This window comes from Rhinoraja longicauda, chromosome 18 (assembly GCF_053455715.1).
Source record: "Rhinoraja longicauda isolate Sanriku21f chromosome 18, sRhiLon1.1, whole genome shotgun sequence".
Classification (NCBI taxonomy): domain Eukaryota; kingdom Metazoa; phylum Chordata; class Chondrichthyes; order Rajiformes; family Arhynchobatidae; genus Rhinoraja; species Rhinoraja longicauda.
This window is the reverse complement of record NC_135970.1, coordinates 1,364,983-1,381,466: the sequence shown is the minus strand read 5'-3', so window position 1 is coordinate 1,381,466 and position 16,484 is coordinate 1,364,983. Positions and strand designations below refer to the sequence as shown.

Genomic DNA, 16,484 nt, shown 5'->3' with positions numbered 1-16,484 from the left:
AGTTGGATACCCTACACTTAAACTACAAACCCGCATGTCTTTGGGATGTGGGAGGAAATCCACGCAGTCACAGGGAGAACGTGCAAACTCCACACACACAGCACACAGCTCACAAGACACAAAGTGCTGGAGTAACTCAGTGGGTCAGATCCCAAACCGAAACAGCACCTATCCATGTTCACCAGAGATGCTGCCTGACCCGCTGAGTTACTCCAGCACTCTGTGAAACGTCACCTATCCATGTTCACCAGAGATGCTGCCTGACCCGCTGAGTTACTCCAGCACTTTGTCTCTCTCCTTGTAGCTAATACACTCTAATCCAGACAACATGGTTTTATATTTGCACAAACTAATCAAAGATTTGTTTTAAATGATGCAGAAAGCAAGATTGAGATCAGGCGTGAAGAAGGGTCCCGACACGAAACGTCACGCCACAGATGCTGCCTGACCCGCTGAGTTACTCCTCCTGCACTTTGTCTCTTTTCTTGAGATCAGCTTCACATGTTAACATCAGTATTTAAGATTAAGGTGTAACTTGACTCACTTCCAATCTGAAGCATCAGCTCACAGAGGAGTACGACTCACAGCTTAACTCCTTGTCACCACAACGCTGAATGCACGATCTTCTTCGGCAGCAGCAAGTAAGTGTGGTCCTCACCTACGTATCTGACTCGTAGCTGCTGTGTACCTGGTGCGTGTATTCTACATCCGCTGCTGCCATAGCAACCAAATGCATGGGACATGACAGAGGCCGTGCCTGTTCTCAGGGGCAGCATTACTGGTGCCTGCAGCTGCCGTGATGTGCTATTGCCCCACCCACTCTCCAACATCAACACCATCCATCAGTGCTTACCCTTCAACTCCAATAATACTCACCTTTTACTCCCAGAATTTTCAATATTTAACTGTCAATGATGCTGATATCAATACAAGACCACAATTTTATTTCTTTAAAAGACGAGCGGGTTCATCTTTTACAAGTGAAAGGTCAGAAGTATATTAAATTATGAGAGGCACAGGCAGGGTGGGCAGTCAGAAACATGTATAGGAAGGGTCTCCAACCCAACCCTCACCCATTCCTTCTCTCCACAGATGCTGCCTGACCCGCTGAGTTGCTCCAGCTTCTTGTCTATCTACAGTCAGAAACTTTCTTTCCCCCAGGGTGGAAATAGAAACATAGAAACATAGTAAAATAGGTGCAGGAGGAGGCCATTCGGCCCTTCAAGACAGCACTGCCATTCAATATGATCATGGCTGATCATCTAAAATCAGTACCCCGTTCCTGCTTTTTCCCCATATTCCTTGATTCCTTTAGCCCGAAGAGCTAAATCTAACTCTGCCAAAGGCTGGAGGGCCAAGGTTTAAGGTGAGATGGACAAAGTTTCTGCAGTTTCTTGTTCCCACACTTGCCACCCATGTGCCTCCCCACCCCCCCACCCCCCCGCCAGGGTGACATCCCTTCCCTTGTTTGAGGGATGTCCCCACCACACTCTGCCCCCCAATGTCCAGCAGCAGAAGGACCCTAGACTGTGGTCCTCCCCCACAGAGCCTTGGCGTTGGCTGCCCCGAGCTTCCTCAGCATGTACTCCTGCAGTCTGCAGCGGGCCAGTCGGCAACATTCCCCGACGGACAGCTCGTTGTGCCCACATAAAGACTCCTGGCTTTTCCCAGCGGTATCAGCCAGACTGTTCAGAAAATCGAGGTGATTGAAGAATCAACTCACCACAAACACCAGATGTTCCACGATTATACCTAGAGCGACATTCAACACCAAGAACACACTGGGCAGCGGCAGTGGTAGAGCCGCTGCCTCACAGCGCCAGACACCCGGGTTCCATCCTGACCTCGGGTGCTGTCTGTGCGTGGAGTTTGCACCTATGACCTCATGGGTTCTCTCCGGGTGCTCCGATCTCCTCCCACATCTCAAGGACATGCGGCCCTCTGTAAATTGCCCCTCGTGTGTATGGAGTGGGTGAGAATGTGGGATAACATAGAACTAGTGTGAATGGGTAATCGATGGTCAGGGTGGACTCAGTGGGTTGAAGGGCCTGTTTCCATGCTGTATCTCTAAACTAAATTAAACTAAACTACACAAATGTAAACAGTCATCCACTCTCATCCACCATTTACTGCATTAAAATGTTATGCTTGGGAAGGGTTCCATTCAAATCAGGTTATGAATGAAGAATGACTGCGTAATGTGCATTGGGCAATAATGCAACCATAGCACAGCACGCCAGACACTGCACCTTTGTTATAACATTCCTCTCCCCCACACTAGGGTTGCCAACTGTCCCGTATTAGCCGGGACATCCCGTATTTTGGGCTAAATTAGTTTGACGGGACTGCCCTTGTCCCGTATTAGTAGGGTTGCCAACTTCCTCACTCCCAAATAAGGGACAAAGGATGCCCCACGTGACCTCCCCCGCGCCCCACGTGACCTCACCCCGCCCGGCCTGGGCGGCCGCCATTGGTGGAGCGGGAGCACGTGGCCGCTGGCTGGGTGAGGTGACGTGGGGCGCGGGGCGGTGACGTCACCCTTTATCCCGTATTTGGGAGTGAGGAAGTTGGCAACCCTACCCCACACACTCCGATGCTCTGTGTTCAAGCACTTCCTGCTCAAAGAAAAAAAACTTGGTTTTGCAATCAACTGGTTAGTTTAGAATAGCGTGACCAAACCCAAATAATGGTTTCAATAGTTCATAGTGTTTATTCTGGAAGTACAAACTGAAATTCTCATTCCCATGAGTGGTGCAACAATGCAGCGGGTAGACCTGCTGCCTCACTGCTGCCTCACAGCGCCAGAGACCCGGGCTTGATCCTGACCTCAGGTGCTGGCTGTGTGTGTGGAGTTTACATGTTCTCCCCGTGACCCCGTGGGTTTCCTCCAGGTGCTCTGGTTTCCTCTCACATCCCAAATACACGACGGTTTGTAGTTTAGTTGGCTCCGGTAAAATTGCCCCTAATGTGCAGGGAGTGGATGCAAAGTGTAGGAAGGAACTGCAGATGCTGGTCTAAACCAAAGACAGGCACAGAGTGCTGGAGTAACTCAGCGGGACAGGCAGCATCCCTGGAGAGAGGAATGGGTGATGTTTTGGGTTACGGGTTTCGTGTCTGAAGAAGGGTCTGGACCTGAAAGGTCACCCATTCCTTCTCTCCAGAGATGCTGACTGTCCCACTGAGTTACTCCAGCACTTAGTGTCTATCTTCTAGTGGACGAGAAAGTGGGACTAGTGTACGGGTGATTGCTGGTTGAGGCAGACTTGATGGGCCAAAGGGCCCATTTCCTCGCAATATCTCTACACTAATCTGTGGGTTCCATGTTGTATATCAAAAACAAAACCAGAACTGCTGCTTGTCTGAGCTGTCACGGGAGCTACATCTTGATTTTAAGCCATTAATTATAGTATACAGACGCTCCTCCGCTTACGATGCCTTGACTTACGATATTTCGGCTTTACGATGGTACAAAAGCCATACACATTCAGTGGAAACCGTACACCGGATTTTGAATTTTGATCTTTTCCCGGGCTAGGCTATGATGTTCAGTAGGTTAGGTAGCTATGATGTTGGGTAGGTTAGGTGGCTATGATGTTTGGTGGGTACGGTTGCTATGATGTTGTGTAGGTTAGGTGGCTATGATGTTTGGTAGGTTAGGTGGCTATGATGTTTGGTAGGTTAGGTGGCTATGATGTTTGGTGGGTAACGTGGCTATGATGTTTGGTAGGTTAGGTGTATTAAATGCATTTTCGACTTACGATATTTTTGATTTACGATGGGTTTATCGGCACGTAACCCCATCGTAAGTCGAGGAGCATCTGTATATATTTTCCTGCCAGCACTGTCCTAAGTGGGTCTGTACATGTGTGGCTTCACTCAACTTGCCCTGCACTGGCAGATCTGTCCAGAAACACTAAACACAAGCAGTAGTCTTCAGTCTGATACAAAAACAGGGATGTAATGCTGAGGCTCTATAAGGCGCTGGTCAGGCCGCATTTGGAGTATCGCGAGTAATTTTGGGCCCCATGGAAGGATGTGCTGGCCCTGGAGAGGGTCCAGAGGAGGTTTACAAGAATGATCCCAGGAATGAGTGGGTTAACATACGAAGAGCGTTTGTCGGCACTGGGCCTGTACTCGCTGGAGTTTAGAAGAATGAGGGGGGACCTCATTGAAACTTACCGAATAGTGAAAGACTTTGATAGAGTGGATGTGGAGAGGATGTTTCCACTAGTGGGAGAGTCTAGGACTAGAGATCACATCTAGATGAGGAGGGAATGTCTTTAGTCAGAGGGTAGTGAATCTGTGGAATTCATTGCCGCAGAAGGCTGTGGAGGCCGTCAATGGATATTTTTAAGGCAGAGCTAGATGGATTCTTGATTAGTACGGGTGTCAGGGGTTACTGGGAGAAGGCAGGAGAATGGGGTTAGGAGGGAGAGATAGATCAGCCAAAATAGGATGGCGGAGTAGACTTGATGGGCCGAATGGCCTAATTCTGCTCCTATCACTTAATATCATTAAGATCATTAAACAGAATAGAAAGTTTTATGTAGACACAAAGAACTGCAGATGTTGGTGCACAGTAAAAAGGCACAAAGTGCTGGAGGAACTCAGCAGGTCAGGCAGCAAATCTGAACAACATGGATAAGTGACTTTTGGGTCGGGACCCTTCTCCTTTAGTTTGAAAAAGGGTTTCGACCCGAAAAGTCACCTATCCATGTTCTCCAGAGATGCTGCCTGACCCGTTGAGTTACTCCAGCACTTTGTGTCTTCTTTGGCAAACCAGCACCTGCAGTTCCTGATCTCTAGAATTAGTGCATAGACAGAGTGATCGATGGCAGGACTGGACACGATGGGCTGAAGGGCCTGTTTCCACGCTGCATCTTTCAATTCAATTCAATATCAATTAAATCAGAGGCAGTTGTGATATTTGCTTCTAAAATCAAGTTGGACAGTCTCAGCTGCAATACCTTCCCGATGTACCCGTGCCACTACAACAACGACTGCACCTGGGCTGAGGCTGGGAAAGCACATCTCGGACCCGCAGACCCTCAGCATAGGAGCACCGCAAGGCTGCGTACTGTCCCCTCTCCTTTACTCTCTCTACACCAATGACTGCACCTCCACACACTCCTCTGTCAAGCTCCTCAAGTTTGCGGATGACACTACCCTGATTGGACTGATCCAGGATGGGGAGGAATCTGCCTACAGACGGGAAGTGACACAGCTGTCCTGGTGCCATCGCAACAACCTGGAGCTCAATGCTCTCAAGACAGTGGAACTATTTGTAGACTTCCGAAGAGATCCCCCCTCCCCTCCCCCCACTCACCATCAACAACACCATAGTCACATCTGTGGAGTCATTTAAGTTCCTTGGAACCATCATCTCCAGGGACCTTAAATGGGGGGCACCATCGACTTCACAGTCAAAAAGGCCCAACAGAGGATGTACTTCCTGTGGCAACTGAAGAAACACAATCTGCCACAGGCAATGATGGTCCAATTCTATACAGCTATCATTGAGTCCGTCCTCACCTTCTCCATCATGGTCTGGTTTGGCTCAGCCACCAAGCACGACATCCGGAGGCTGCAACGGATCGTTCGCGCAGCTGAGAAGGTTGTTGGCTGCAACCTTCCCCCCATTGACGAACTGTACACTGCAAGGGCCAGGAAGCGAGCGGGCAAGATCATCTCTGACCCCTCTCACCCTGGCCACAAACTCTTCAAAGCACTTCCCTCTGGAAGGCGACTCCGGACTGTCAAAGCAGCCACAGCCAGACATAAAAACAGCTTTTTTCCACAAGTGATAGTTCTACTCAATAACCAAAGTCTGTAGTCTCTTTTTTGCTCTGGTTTATTTTCACCCACATGTTTAGACCGTAATGTTGTATCCTTATTGTTTTGATGTGTTTAGGCTTTATTCTTAATTATTAACTGTATGTTTGTGTTGTCATTTGTGAGCGGAGCACCAAGGCACATTCCTTGTATATGCATACTTGGCCAATAAACCTATTCATTCATTCATTCACTGTGCACACCACACTTACTGCTCCGTTAGTATGAACTCAATGTTGTCTGGAGAAATCTGCCCAGTCAGTGGATGTCTAAATGACGTCTGCCGTTGATTATGGCTGCAATAAATCACAAACATAATTAGCACCAGTTTATCACTCTTGAAGCATGTTGCTCTTATTTAATCTAACACTTATTCATCACGGGGCGATTTCCCAAGTAAAAGGCACCTCCTACTTGGATATTCCATTCCAATTTCAGCACACGTGTGCTGAATCTAACAACAGTTCACCGCACCGCGTGGGTGCCCGCTTTACGCTCATGACGATGCGTACGATCAGCAGCAGAACTCTGACCTTCCACTAAGCTGAAAAAAATGCCAATAATTTAAATGTTACGAAGCCACCAGCAGCATTAAAACAGAGCGATCAACACTGCTTAGCCATTTTACAAGCCCGAGCACTCCGTAACACAAATCACGAGCTTCTGAAGTCCGAGCTGTTTAACTCTGAAGTTATGCATGAACTGATGCACCAAAAAGGCTCCTCCCAGGGTTCATTGTAAATATCTTCCAGCATAATAACCAGCAGGACTGACATTTATTGATCAGCTGATGCCCCCCTCCTCGCCCCACCCCCCTCCCTCCCTCCTCCACCCTCAGTTGCTTTGGCCGTCTGCCTCAGATGTTAAGAGAGAAGAGGAATCTCAGCAGAGCAGTCCTGACCTCCCATCTACCTCATCGATGACCCTCGGACTCTCTTTAATCAGACTATAACATTGCACTAAAGGTTATTCCCTTTATCATGTGTCTGCACACTGTGGACGGCTCGATTGTAATCATGTATTGCCTTTCTGCTGACTGGGTAGCACGCAACAACAAGCTTTTGACTGTACCTTGTACATGTGACAATAAACTAAACTATACGAGAACCAAGGTTTCAGTCGATAATTTAATTTACTTTAGAGATAGAACATGGTAACAGGCCCTTCGGCCCACACCGACCATCGATCATGCCTGCACACTAGTTCTATGTTATTCTATTTTCTCATCCACTCCCCACACACAAGGGGCAATTTACAGAGGGCCAATTAGGTGAGTGTGGGAGGAAACCGGAGCACCTGGAGCACACCCATGCGGTCACAGGGAGAACATGCAAACTCCATACAGAGAGCACCCCAGGTCAGGAATGAACCCAGACCTCTGGCGCTGAGGCAGTAGCTCTACCTGCTGCGGTGCTGTGAGGCAGCAGCTCTACCTGCTGCGGTGCTGTGAGGCAGCAGCTCTACCTGCTGCTCCACTGTGAGGCAGCAGCTCTACCTGCTGCTCCACTGTGAGGCAGCAGCTCTACCTGCTGCACCACTGCACCGCCCTGAGAAAAATTGTGAATCATCTCTCTCTTACCCAATTTGAACATTACTCTTTTCATCACAACTCAAATTCAAGGTTTGAAAAGTTATTATCCTACTCAATATTGAAAAATGACACTGTAGGCCTGGGGGCCGCTCGACCAATGGCAGCCACCTGGGCCGGGAGGCGGGTTGCTCTGCAACCTCCGTCAGGCGGCGCCTGGGCCTCTGGGCCTACACTGTCTGGGCCTACAGTGCCCGGGCCTACAGTGCCCGGGCCTACAGTGCCCTGGTCTACAGTGCCCAGGCCTACAGTGTCCGGGCCTACAGTGTCCAGGCCTACAGTGCCCTGGCCTACAGTGTCCGGGCCTACAGCGCTCCCCCGGGCCGATAGTGTTCGGGCCTACAGCGCCCCCCTCCCCCGGGCCTAATATGGGACAAGGGCGGTCCCGGACGGGACAAACTAATTTAGCCGAATATACGGGATGTCCCGGTTAATACAGGACATTTGGCAACCTTACTTGTAAATCAATTTATAATGCTAGCAAGAGCTGTTATTTTCCATAACAGGAGCAGAGGTTCCAAATAAATCTGTAGTCTGAGCCTAATAAACATAGCCCCTCCACAGTAGTGTCGTGGGGAAAGAATTCTTCCTAGTTTTAAAATATATAAACTGAACACACTCCAGGTTATAGATTTTCTGCTTTGAAACTTTAATTTTATATTTGGAAATGTCTGCTTGGGCCATATAACAGTTCAGATCTGTTAAATAGAAATAAGGAACTGCAGATGCTGGTTTATACCAAAGATAGACACAAAGTGCTGGAGTAACTCAGCGCGTCAGGCAGCATCTCTGGAGAAAAAATGATGGGTAAAGTTTTGGGTCGGGACATTTCTTCAGATCTGTAATGGTTGGTGGAACAATGAGAGGAAAATTAAGAATGGCACAGAAGCCATAGAGTGATAGAGTGATACAGTGTGGAAACAGGCCCAGTGGCCCAACTTGCCCACACCGACCAACATGCCCCATCAACACTAGTTCCACCTGCCCACGTTTGGTCCATATCCACATTTTCATCCATGTAACTTGTCCAAATGTCTCTCTAAACCTTTCCTGTCCATGTACCTTTCTAAAAGTCTTTCAAATGTTGTTATAGTGCCTGCCTCAACTACCTCCTCTGGCAGCTCACTCCAAACAACCACCATCCTTTGTGTGAAAAAGTTGCCCCTCAGGTTCCCAATAAAACTTTCCCCTTTCACCTTTGTCCTCTGGTTCTTGTTTCCCCTACTCTGGGGAAAGGACTGTGCATCTGCCCTATCTATTCCTCTCATGATCTTATACACCTCCATAAGTTCACCCCTCATCCTCTTGCGCTCCAAGAATAATGTCCGAGCCTGCTCAACTTCTCCCTATAGCTCAGGCCTTCGAGTCCTGGCAACATCCATGTAAATCTCCTCGGCCACCCTTCCCAGTGTAACAACATATTTCCTATAACATGGTGACCAAAACCCAACACTATAATTGTGGCCTCACCAATGTTTTGGTTATCTTTTTTTCCTTGTTATTCCGTGAGGTCATTAGCCACAGAATCATTGGGGTTCACAGTTCTACTGGTAAGTGTTAGGCTTACCCAGCATCTCACAGAACATGCTGAACCGTTTCTTTGCAGGAGGCGGCACAGTGGTGCAGCGGGTGGAGCTGCTGCCTCACAGCACCTGAGACCCGGGTTCGATCCTGACGTCGGGTGCTGTCTGTGTGTGGAGTTTGTATGTTCTCCCTGTGAGCGTATGTGTTTCCTCTGGGTGATCCGGTTTCCTCCCACATCCCAAGGATGTGCAGGTTTGTATGGTGAATTGGCTTCAATAAAATTGTAAATTGTGCGTAGGATAGTGCTATTGTACGTGGGATGATCGTTGGTCGACGCGCACTCACTGGGCTGAAGGGCCTGCTTCCATGCTAAAGACGTGCATGTTTGTAGGTTAATTGGCTTCTATAAATTGTCCCGAGTGTGTAGGATTGAACTAGTGTACAGGTGACATTGGTCCGCGTGGACTCAGTGGGTCGAAGGGCCTGTTTCCACGCTGTATCTCTAAACTAATGCAGGAATGTGCATTGTGTCATTAGATTCAGCTGCCACGATGCTTCTATTAATACACATGACACATTTTCTGCTCAGTGTAGTATTTAGTAACCACAAAAACCTACTGAGCAATTTATCAGAAGGACATTAAAACAGGGTGAAGAATTTGTCACTTATGGTTCAGCGGTTTTGAATATCGGTTCTGTGTTGCTGGTCTATTTGTACATTTGAAGAGCGTTATTTACACAGTGGGTGGTGGGGGTCTGGAACGCGCTGCCAGGGGTGGGGGTGGGGGTCTGGAACGCGCTGCCAGGGGTGGGGGGGGTCTGGAACGCACTGCCAGGGGTGGGGGTCTGGAACACACTGCCAGGGGTGATGGTGGGGGTCTGGAACATGCTGCCAGGGGTGATGGTGGGGGCCTGGAACATGCTGCCAGGGGTGGTGGTGGGGGTGGGGGTCTGGAACGCACTGCCAGGGGTGATGGTGGAGGTGGGGGTCTGGAACGCACTGCCAGGGGTGATGGTGGAGGTGGGGGTCTGGAACGCACTGCCAGGGGTGGGGGTGGAGGTCTGGAACGCACTGCCAGGGATGATGGTGGGGGTGGGGGTCTGGAACGCACTGCCAGGGGTGATGGTGATGGTGGGGGCCTGGAACATGCTGCCAGGGGTGGTGGTGGGGGTGGGAGTCTGGAACGCACTGCCAGGGGTGGTGGTGGGGGTGGGGGTCTGGAACGCACTGCCAAGGGTGGTGGTGGGGGTGGGGGTCTGGAACGCACTGCCAGGGGTGATGGTGGGGGTGGGGGTCTGGAACGCACTGCCAGGGATGATGGTGGGGGTGGGGGTCTGGAACGTGCTGCCACGGGTGGGGGTGGGGGACTGAAACGCGCTGCCAGGGGTGGGGGTGGAGGCAGATACGGTGGTGGTGTTTGAGGCTTTGGGATAGGCATGTGGATGTGCAGGGAATTTAGGTACATGGAAGATTGGAGTAGGAAGATTAGGAAGTAGGAAGATTGAAGATTAGGTTGGAAGATTGGAGATGATCTTGGCATCATGTTCAGCACAAACACTGTGGGCCGAAGGGCCTGCTTCTGTGCCCTACTGTTCTATGTTCTGTGTTCTATGAATTTCGGGTTTCTGTGGAAATCAGTAATAATTTTACCAGGCCTTGATTTTGGAATTTAATTTTAAAGCAGATGTGAAAAGCATTCACGAGAACATGAAGTGCAGGTATTGAAAGCAGTTTTCAATGCATCAAACCTTCTTTGTAGGCTGTGGTGCATGCTGGGCCCTGATGGAATCATCACAAGCTTATAGAACATGCAACAGTACAGCACAGGAACAGACCCAATAGGTTCTGTACCAAGCATTTTGTCAGTTGAACTCATCTCCTCTGTCTGCACATGATCCATATCCCTCCATTCCCTGCATATCCATGTACCAAAGAGTCTCTTAAATTCCACTATGTATCTGCCTCCACCACCACCCCTGGCATGGCATTCCGGGCACCCACCACCCTCTGTGCAAAAAAACTTGCCCTGCATATCTTTAAACGTTGCCCTTCTCATCGTAAGGCTATGCCTTCTAGTGTGATGTTTCCATCCTGTGGGGGGGGGGGGGGTCTGACTGTCCTTATTCCCAACCTCTGCCCCACACAACTTTACATCCTTCTGTCAGGTCTCCACTCAATACCTATCGTTACAGAGAATACAACGGGGTTTTTTTAATTATATATTATTTTTATTGGGGAGATGGATAACAGGAAGAGTTTAATTAGATAAAGAAAATGTTGATTTTAGTAGCTGCTGAATTGGCATTAGCTGATTAGCAGAAATAAACCGCATTCTGGTGCCAACATATCTGTCCATCCACAGCAGAAACCAATTCACCCAAGAAACTTGAGTGAAATCTCTAGAATTACATTTACTTTCATGAAAGTGCATTTTTTAATCAGCTCTTTGTAGAACTGAAATGACCCAATATATTAAATTCCACTGTCTAAAGTTAAAGTCACAACATACAAATATTACATTGAAATATATTTAAATTCTTTGCCGTTTTATGCTTCAATTATTCATCACAGAACTTAATTCGTAAACATTGCCTAGATGAATTCCTGCCCATTTCACCAGGGTTTTTAGTGATTTGTTTAGTTTAGAGATACAGCATGGAAACTGGCCCTTCGGCCCACCAAGTCCACGCCGATCACACATCAGCCCTTCACACTAGTTCTAAGTTATCCCACTTTTCCATCCACTACCCGCACACTAGGGGCAAAGGGTTGGATAGAGTGGATGTAGAGAGGATGTTTCCACCAGTGGGAGAGACTAGGACCAGAGGTCACATCCTCAGAATTAAAGGATGTTCCTTTCGGAAGGAGACGAGGAGGAATTTATTTCGTCAGAGGGTGGTGAATCAGTGGAATTCTTTGCCACAGAAGGCTGTTGAGGCCAAGTCAGTGAATATTTTTAAGGCAGAGATAGATAGATTCTTGATTAGTATGGGTGTCTGGGGTTATGGGGAGAAGGCAGGTGAATGGGGTTAGGAGGGATAGATAGATCAGCCATGATTGAATAGCGGAATAGACTTGATGGGCCGAATGGCCTAATTCTTCTCCTATTACTTATGAGTATGACCTTATGACCTAATTTACTGAAGCCAATTAACCTTCAAATCCGCACGTCTTTAGGATGTGGGTGGATACCGCAGCACCTGGGGGAAACCCATGTGGTCGCAGGGAGAACGTGCAAACTCCGCACAGACAACACCCGAGGTCAGGATTGAATCCGGGTCACTGGCTACAGCTCTACCAGTTGCGCCACTGTGCCACTTGTTTTTAAAAAAATGAATGACTTGATTATTACAAAAATGCTGAGATGATCAGCCAGCCTGTTAGGTATAGATGTTGGACGTTATGTTACAGTTGTACAAGACGTTGGTGAGGCCGCAGTTGGAGTGTTGTGTTCATTTTTTGCCACCATGCCATTAAACTGGAAAGGGTGAAGGAAAGATTTAAGAGGATGTTGCCAGGTGTTGAGGCCCTGAGATACAGGGAGAAGTTGGGCAAGCTGGGACCTAGGTTAAGGATAGTGGAGTCAGGGGGTATGGGGAGAAGGCAGGAACGGGGTACTGATTGAGAATGATCAGCCATGATCACCTTGAATGGAGGTGCTGGCTTGAAGGGCCAAATGGCCTACTCCTGCACCTATTGTCGATTGTCTATTGCCAATTCCTCAATAGAATGAGCGGTGTTCATATCGAGGTGTATAAAACCATGAGGGGAACAGATAGGGTGAATGCACAGCGTCTTTTACTCAGGCCAGAAGAATTAAGGACCAGAGGACAGAGGTTTAAGGTGAGAGGGGAAAAATTTAACAGGAACCTGAGGTGCAATGTTTTCACTCAGAGAGTGGTGGATGTATCGAGCAAGTTGTCGTTGAGGCAGTACTTCAACAACATTTGAAAGGCATTTGGACAGGTACATGGATAGGAAAGGTTTCGAAGGGATATGGGCCAAACATGGGATAATGGCGTTAGCTTAGATGGGGCATTCTGGTCAGTACTGAGGATTTGTGCTGAAGGGCCTGTTCTGTGTGGTATGACTACGTTTAAATTGTCGCTGGTGTGTGGGATGGGGGAATCGCTGGTCGGCGCGGAGTAGTTCGGCTAACGGGTCTGTTTCCACACTGTGTCTCTAAAGTCTAAAGATAGCCTCCAAAAACCAATTAAGTTTGCCAAGAATTTCCAACATTATTGCTATACAGTAAAGCAAAGAGTCTTCATTATGAGGTTGGGATTTGACCGGGGTCGCTGGTACTGCAGCATTTATCCCACATTGGTGGAAAAACATTTCTGCATTGCAAGGTAAAATGCAAATGCAAATCACATCACTAAATCTGCCTTTCTGAGCACAACATTTGTGTGCTGGTCACAAATCTGCAATCACACGTTACAATCGCTCCATCATTTTAAATCTCTCCTCCTACAGCAATATTTCTTACTTTAACAATGATCTACTTAATTTCCCCTCAGATCTGATCCTGTATCTGTACACAATGGACAGCTTGATTGTAATCATGTATTGTCTTTCAGCTGACTGGTTAGCACGCAACAAAACCTTTTCACTGTACCTCGGTACTCGTGACAATGAACTAAACTAAACTAAACAACATCACAATTTTAATTCTGAATTCTGAATATTCTGAAGAAGGGTTCCAACCCAAAATGTCACCCATCCTTTTCTCTAGAGATGCTGCCTGACCCGCTGAGTTACTCCACCACTTTGCGTCTATGTTCGGTATAAACCGGCATCTGCAGTTCCTTCCAACACATACCAACTTTATTATTCAAGACAACATGTTCTCTGAAACTTTCAATAGCTGTATATTGCTGCACCGGACAAAAGCAGAAATCTGCAGACACTGCACAATGGTGAAGGAATAGTTTTCAGATATACTCACAACACCAGTAAGAATGCCAAGGTTCATCCTGCCCCGTAAACTGCTTGAGAGACAGTCTTTAGATTTTAGAGATACAGTGCGGATAAAGGCCCTTCGGCCCACCGAGCTCGTACCGACCAACTACCGCCCCGCACACCAGCACTATCCTACACACGAGGGACAATTTTCAGAAGCCAATTAACGTATAATTTTACAGGAGCTATTTAACCTACAAACCCGCATGTCTTTGGAGTGTGGGCGAAACCAGAGCACCCGGAGAAAACCCACGCAGTCACAGAGAGAACGTACAAACACCGAACAGACAGCACCCGCAGTCGGGATGGAACCCAGGTCTCTGGCGCCGTGAGGTAGCAACTCTACCGCTGAACCACCGTGCTGCCCTAAAGCACTGAGTCCTCAGGAACCTTTGTGGGTGTCACATTACTTCAGGTGAAGTAAAACAGCTTTCACAGAAACAAACACCAGGAACAGCCCTTGAGTTCAGTGACCCTTCCCTTCAAAGAGGCTTTTCGCCAAACAACTTTGTAAAATTAAGTACAAAGTTATTCATTATCATACTTCAGTACTGGAACATAGAACAGCACAGCAACAGGAAACAAAGAACTTCAGATAGAGTGATACAGTGTGGAAACAGGCCCTTCAGCCCAACTTGCCCATGCTGACTAACATATCCCATCTACACTAGTCCCACCTGCCTGCGTTTGGCCACCTCCCTCTAAACCTGTCCTATCCATGTACCTGTCAAAATGTTTCTTAAATGTCGCGATAGGATCTGCCTCAAATAACTCCACCGGCAGCTCGTTCCATAAACCCACCACCCTTTGTGTGAACCAGATGCTGGTTAATACACAAAAATAAACTAAGTACTGGAGTAACTCAGCAGGTCAGGCAGCATCTCTGGAGAACATGGATAGGTGACGTTTCACAGAGTGCTGGAGTAACTCAGCGGGTCAGGCAGCATCTCTGGAGAACATGGATAGGTGACGTTTCACAGAGTGCTGGAGTAACTCAGCGGGTCAGGCAGTATCTCTGGAGAACATGGATAGGTGATATTTCGTGTCAAGATCCAGGCCATTCAGCCCACAATGTCTGTGCTGAACATGAACTGATCATCTCTGCCTGCACATGATCCTCCGAAGACAGACACGAAACTCAGTAACTCAGCGGGACAGGCAGCATCACTGGAGAAAAGGAATAGGTGACGTTCTGGGTCGAGACCCTTCTTCAGACTGGCTCTTCTTCTCCATATCCCTGTACCTATCCGAACGTTTCTTAAACACCATTACCGTATCTGCCTCAACCACTCCCCCTGGCAGCGCGTTCTAGCGCTCACCATTCTGCATAAAACAACCTGCCCCGTGCATCTCCTTTAAACTTTGCCCCTCTCACCTTAAAGCCGTGCCCTCTAGTCTTTGACATTTCCACCCTGGGGAAAGAACGATTCAGACTGTCTGCCCTCGCTAATCCTCTCATAATTTAAAAAATATCGAGCAAGTCTCCAACACCTCCGATGTTCCAGAGAAAACAATCCAAATCTATCCAAGTCTATCCAGTCCCAGCCTTCACTCTCTATCCCCTCCCCCTTCCCAGTTCTCCCACTAGTCCTCCCGTCCCCGACTACATCCTATCTTTGTCCCACTCCCTCCCCTGACATCAGTCTGAAGAAGGGTCTCGACCCAAAACGTCACCCATTCCTTCCCTCCCGAGATGCTGCCTGACCCGCTGAGTTACTCCAGCACTTTGTGTCTACCTTCAACTGTTCACCCTGAACATTGGCATTTCGAGCACGCACTGTCATGCACATCTTGCACAATGTGGCAAGATAAACATGTTTCTCCGATGAACTCATCTGAATGCTGACCCCTCGATCTGCATTCACGTTCTGCTTCTGCAGAAGTCCTTAATTCTCATCAACTCAGTCCGATAACACAAGAGCCCTTCCACATATTGCTCGACCAAGTAAACATTAACAATGCTTAAATTGGCAGAAGCACACCAAACATAATTGGTCCTTGCAGCTTGGTAGCTTTGATCAAGTGCACTCTTTAATCCATCTGTACAAAACTAAAGGGCAGATCAAATCAATTCCAGGTTCAGAGTTTTTATGAAGTAAATGATGATTTTTCAAAATACGTTTAGACAGAGAAATGCATTGCTTGCTTTGTGACGGTGTACATCAGTGCAGTGTACCTGCCCCTGTAAAACATTCATCGCCATTATTTCATTTACCGGTCAAGTGAAATTCATGTTTACTAAAGATGCACACCAACACCTACCCGTCCACATTAAGCAGCATTGGCTGTATGGACAGGAAGGATATAGTGGGCTATGGGCCAAATGGGATTAGCCCAGTATACCATCTTGGTGGCATGCTCAAGGTGGGCCGAAGGGCCTGTGTCGTGCTGCAAAGCTCTCTGGCCCTATGGCCTGAAGAAGGGCCCAACCAGAAAAGTCTGTCTGTCCATTCCCTCCACAGATGCTGCCTGAGTTCCTCCAGCACTTTTCATTTTGCTCTAGATTCCTGCATTTGCAGTTCCTTGTGCCTTTCTGATTCTAGCAATCCCTAAAGACACATATCTATCAATTACGAG

At 48.0% G+C, this 16,484-nt stretch overlaps 1 protein-coding gene across 3 annotated transcripts in view; it reads right to left on the bottom strand.

Moving 5' to 3' along the window:
• Positions 1 to 16,484, bottom strand: part of plekha7b (pleckstrin homology domain containing, family A member 7b) — a 293,659-nt gene that overhangs the window by 118,315 nt on the left and 158,860 nt on the right. For all 3 annotated transcript variants that reach the window (XM_078414956.1, XM_078414957.1, XM_078414959.1), the window contains exon 4: positions 6,045 to 6,128. In XM_078414956.1, the coding sequence (XP_078271082.1) occupies positions 6,045 to 6,128 (84 nt within the window). The remainder of the gene's footprint in view (positions 1 to 6,044; positions 6,129 to 16,484) is intronic.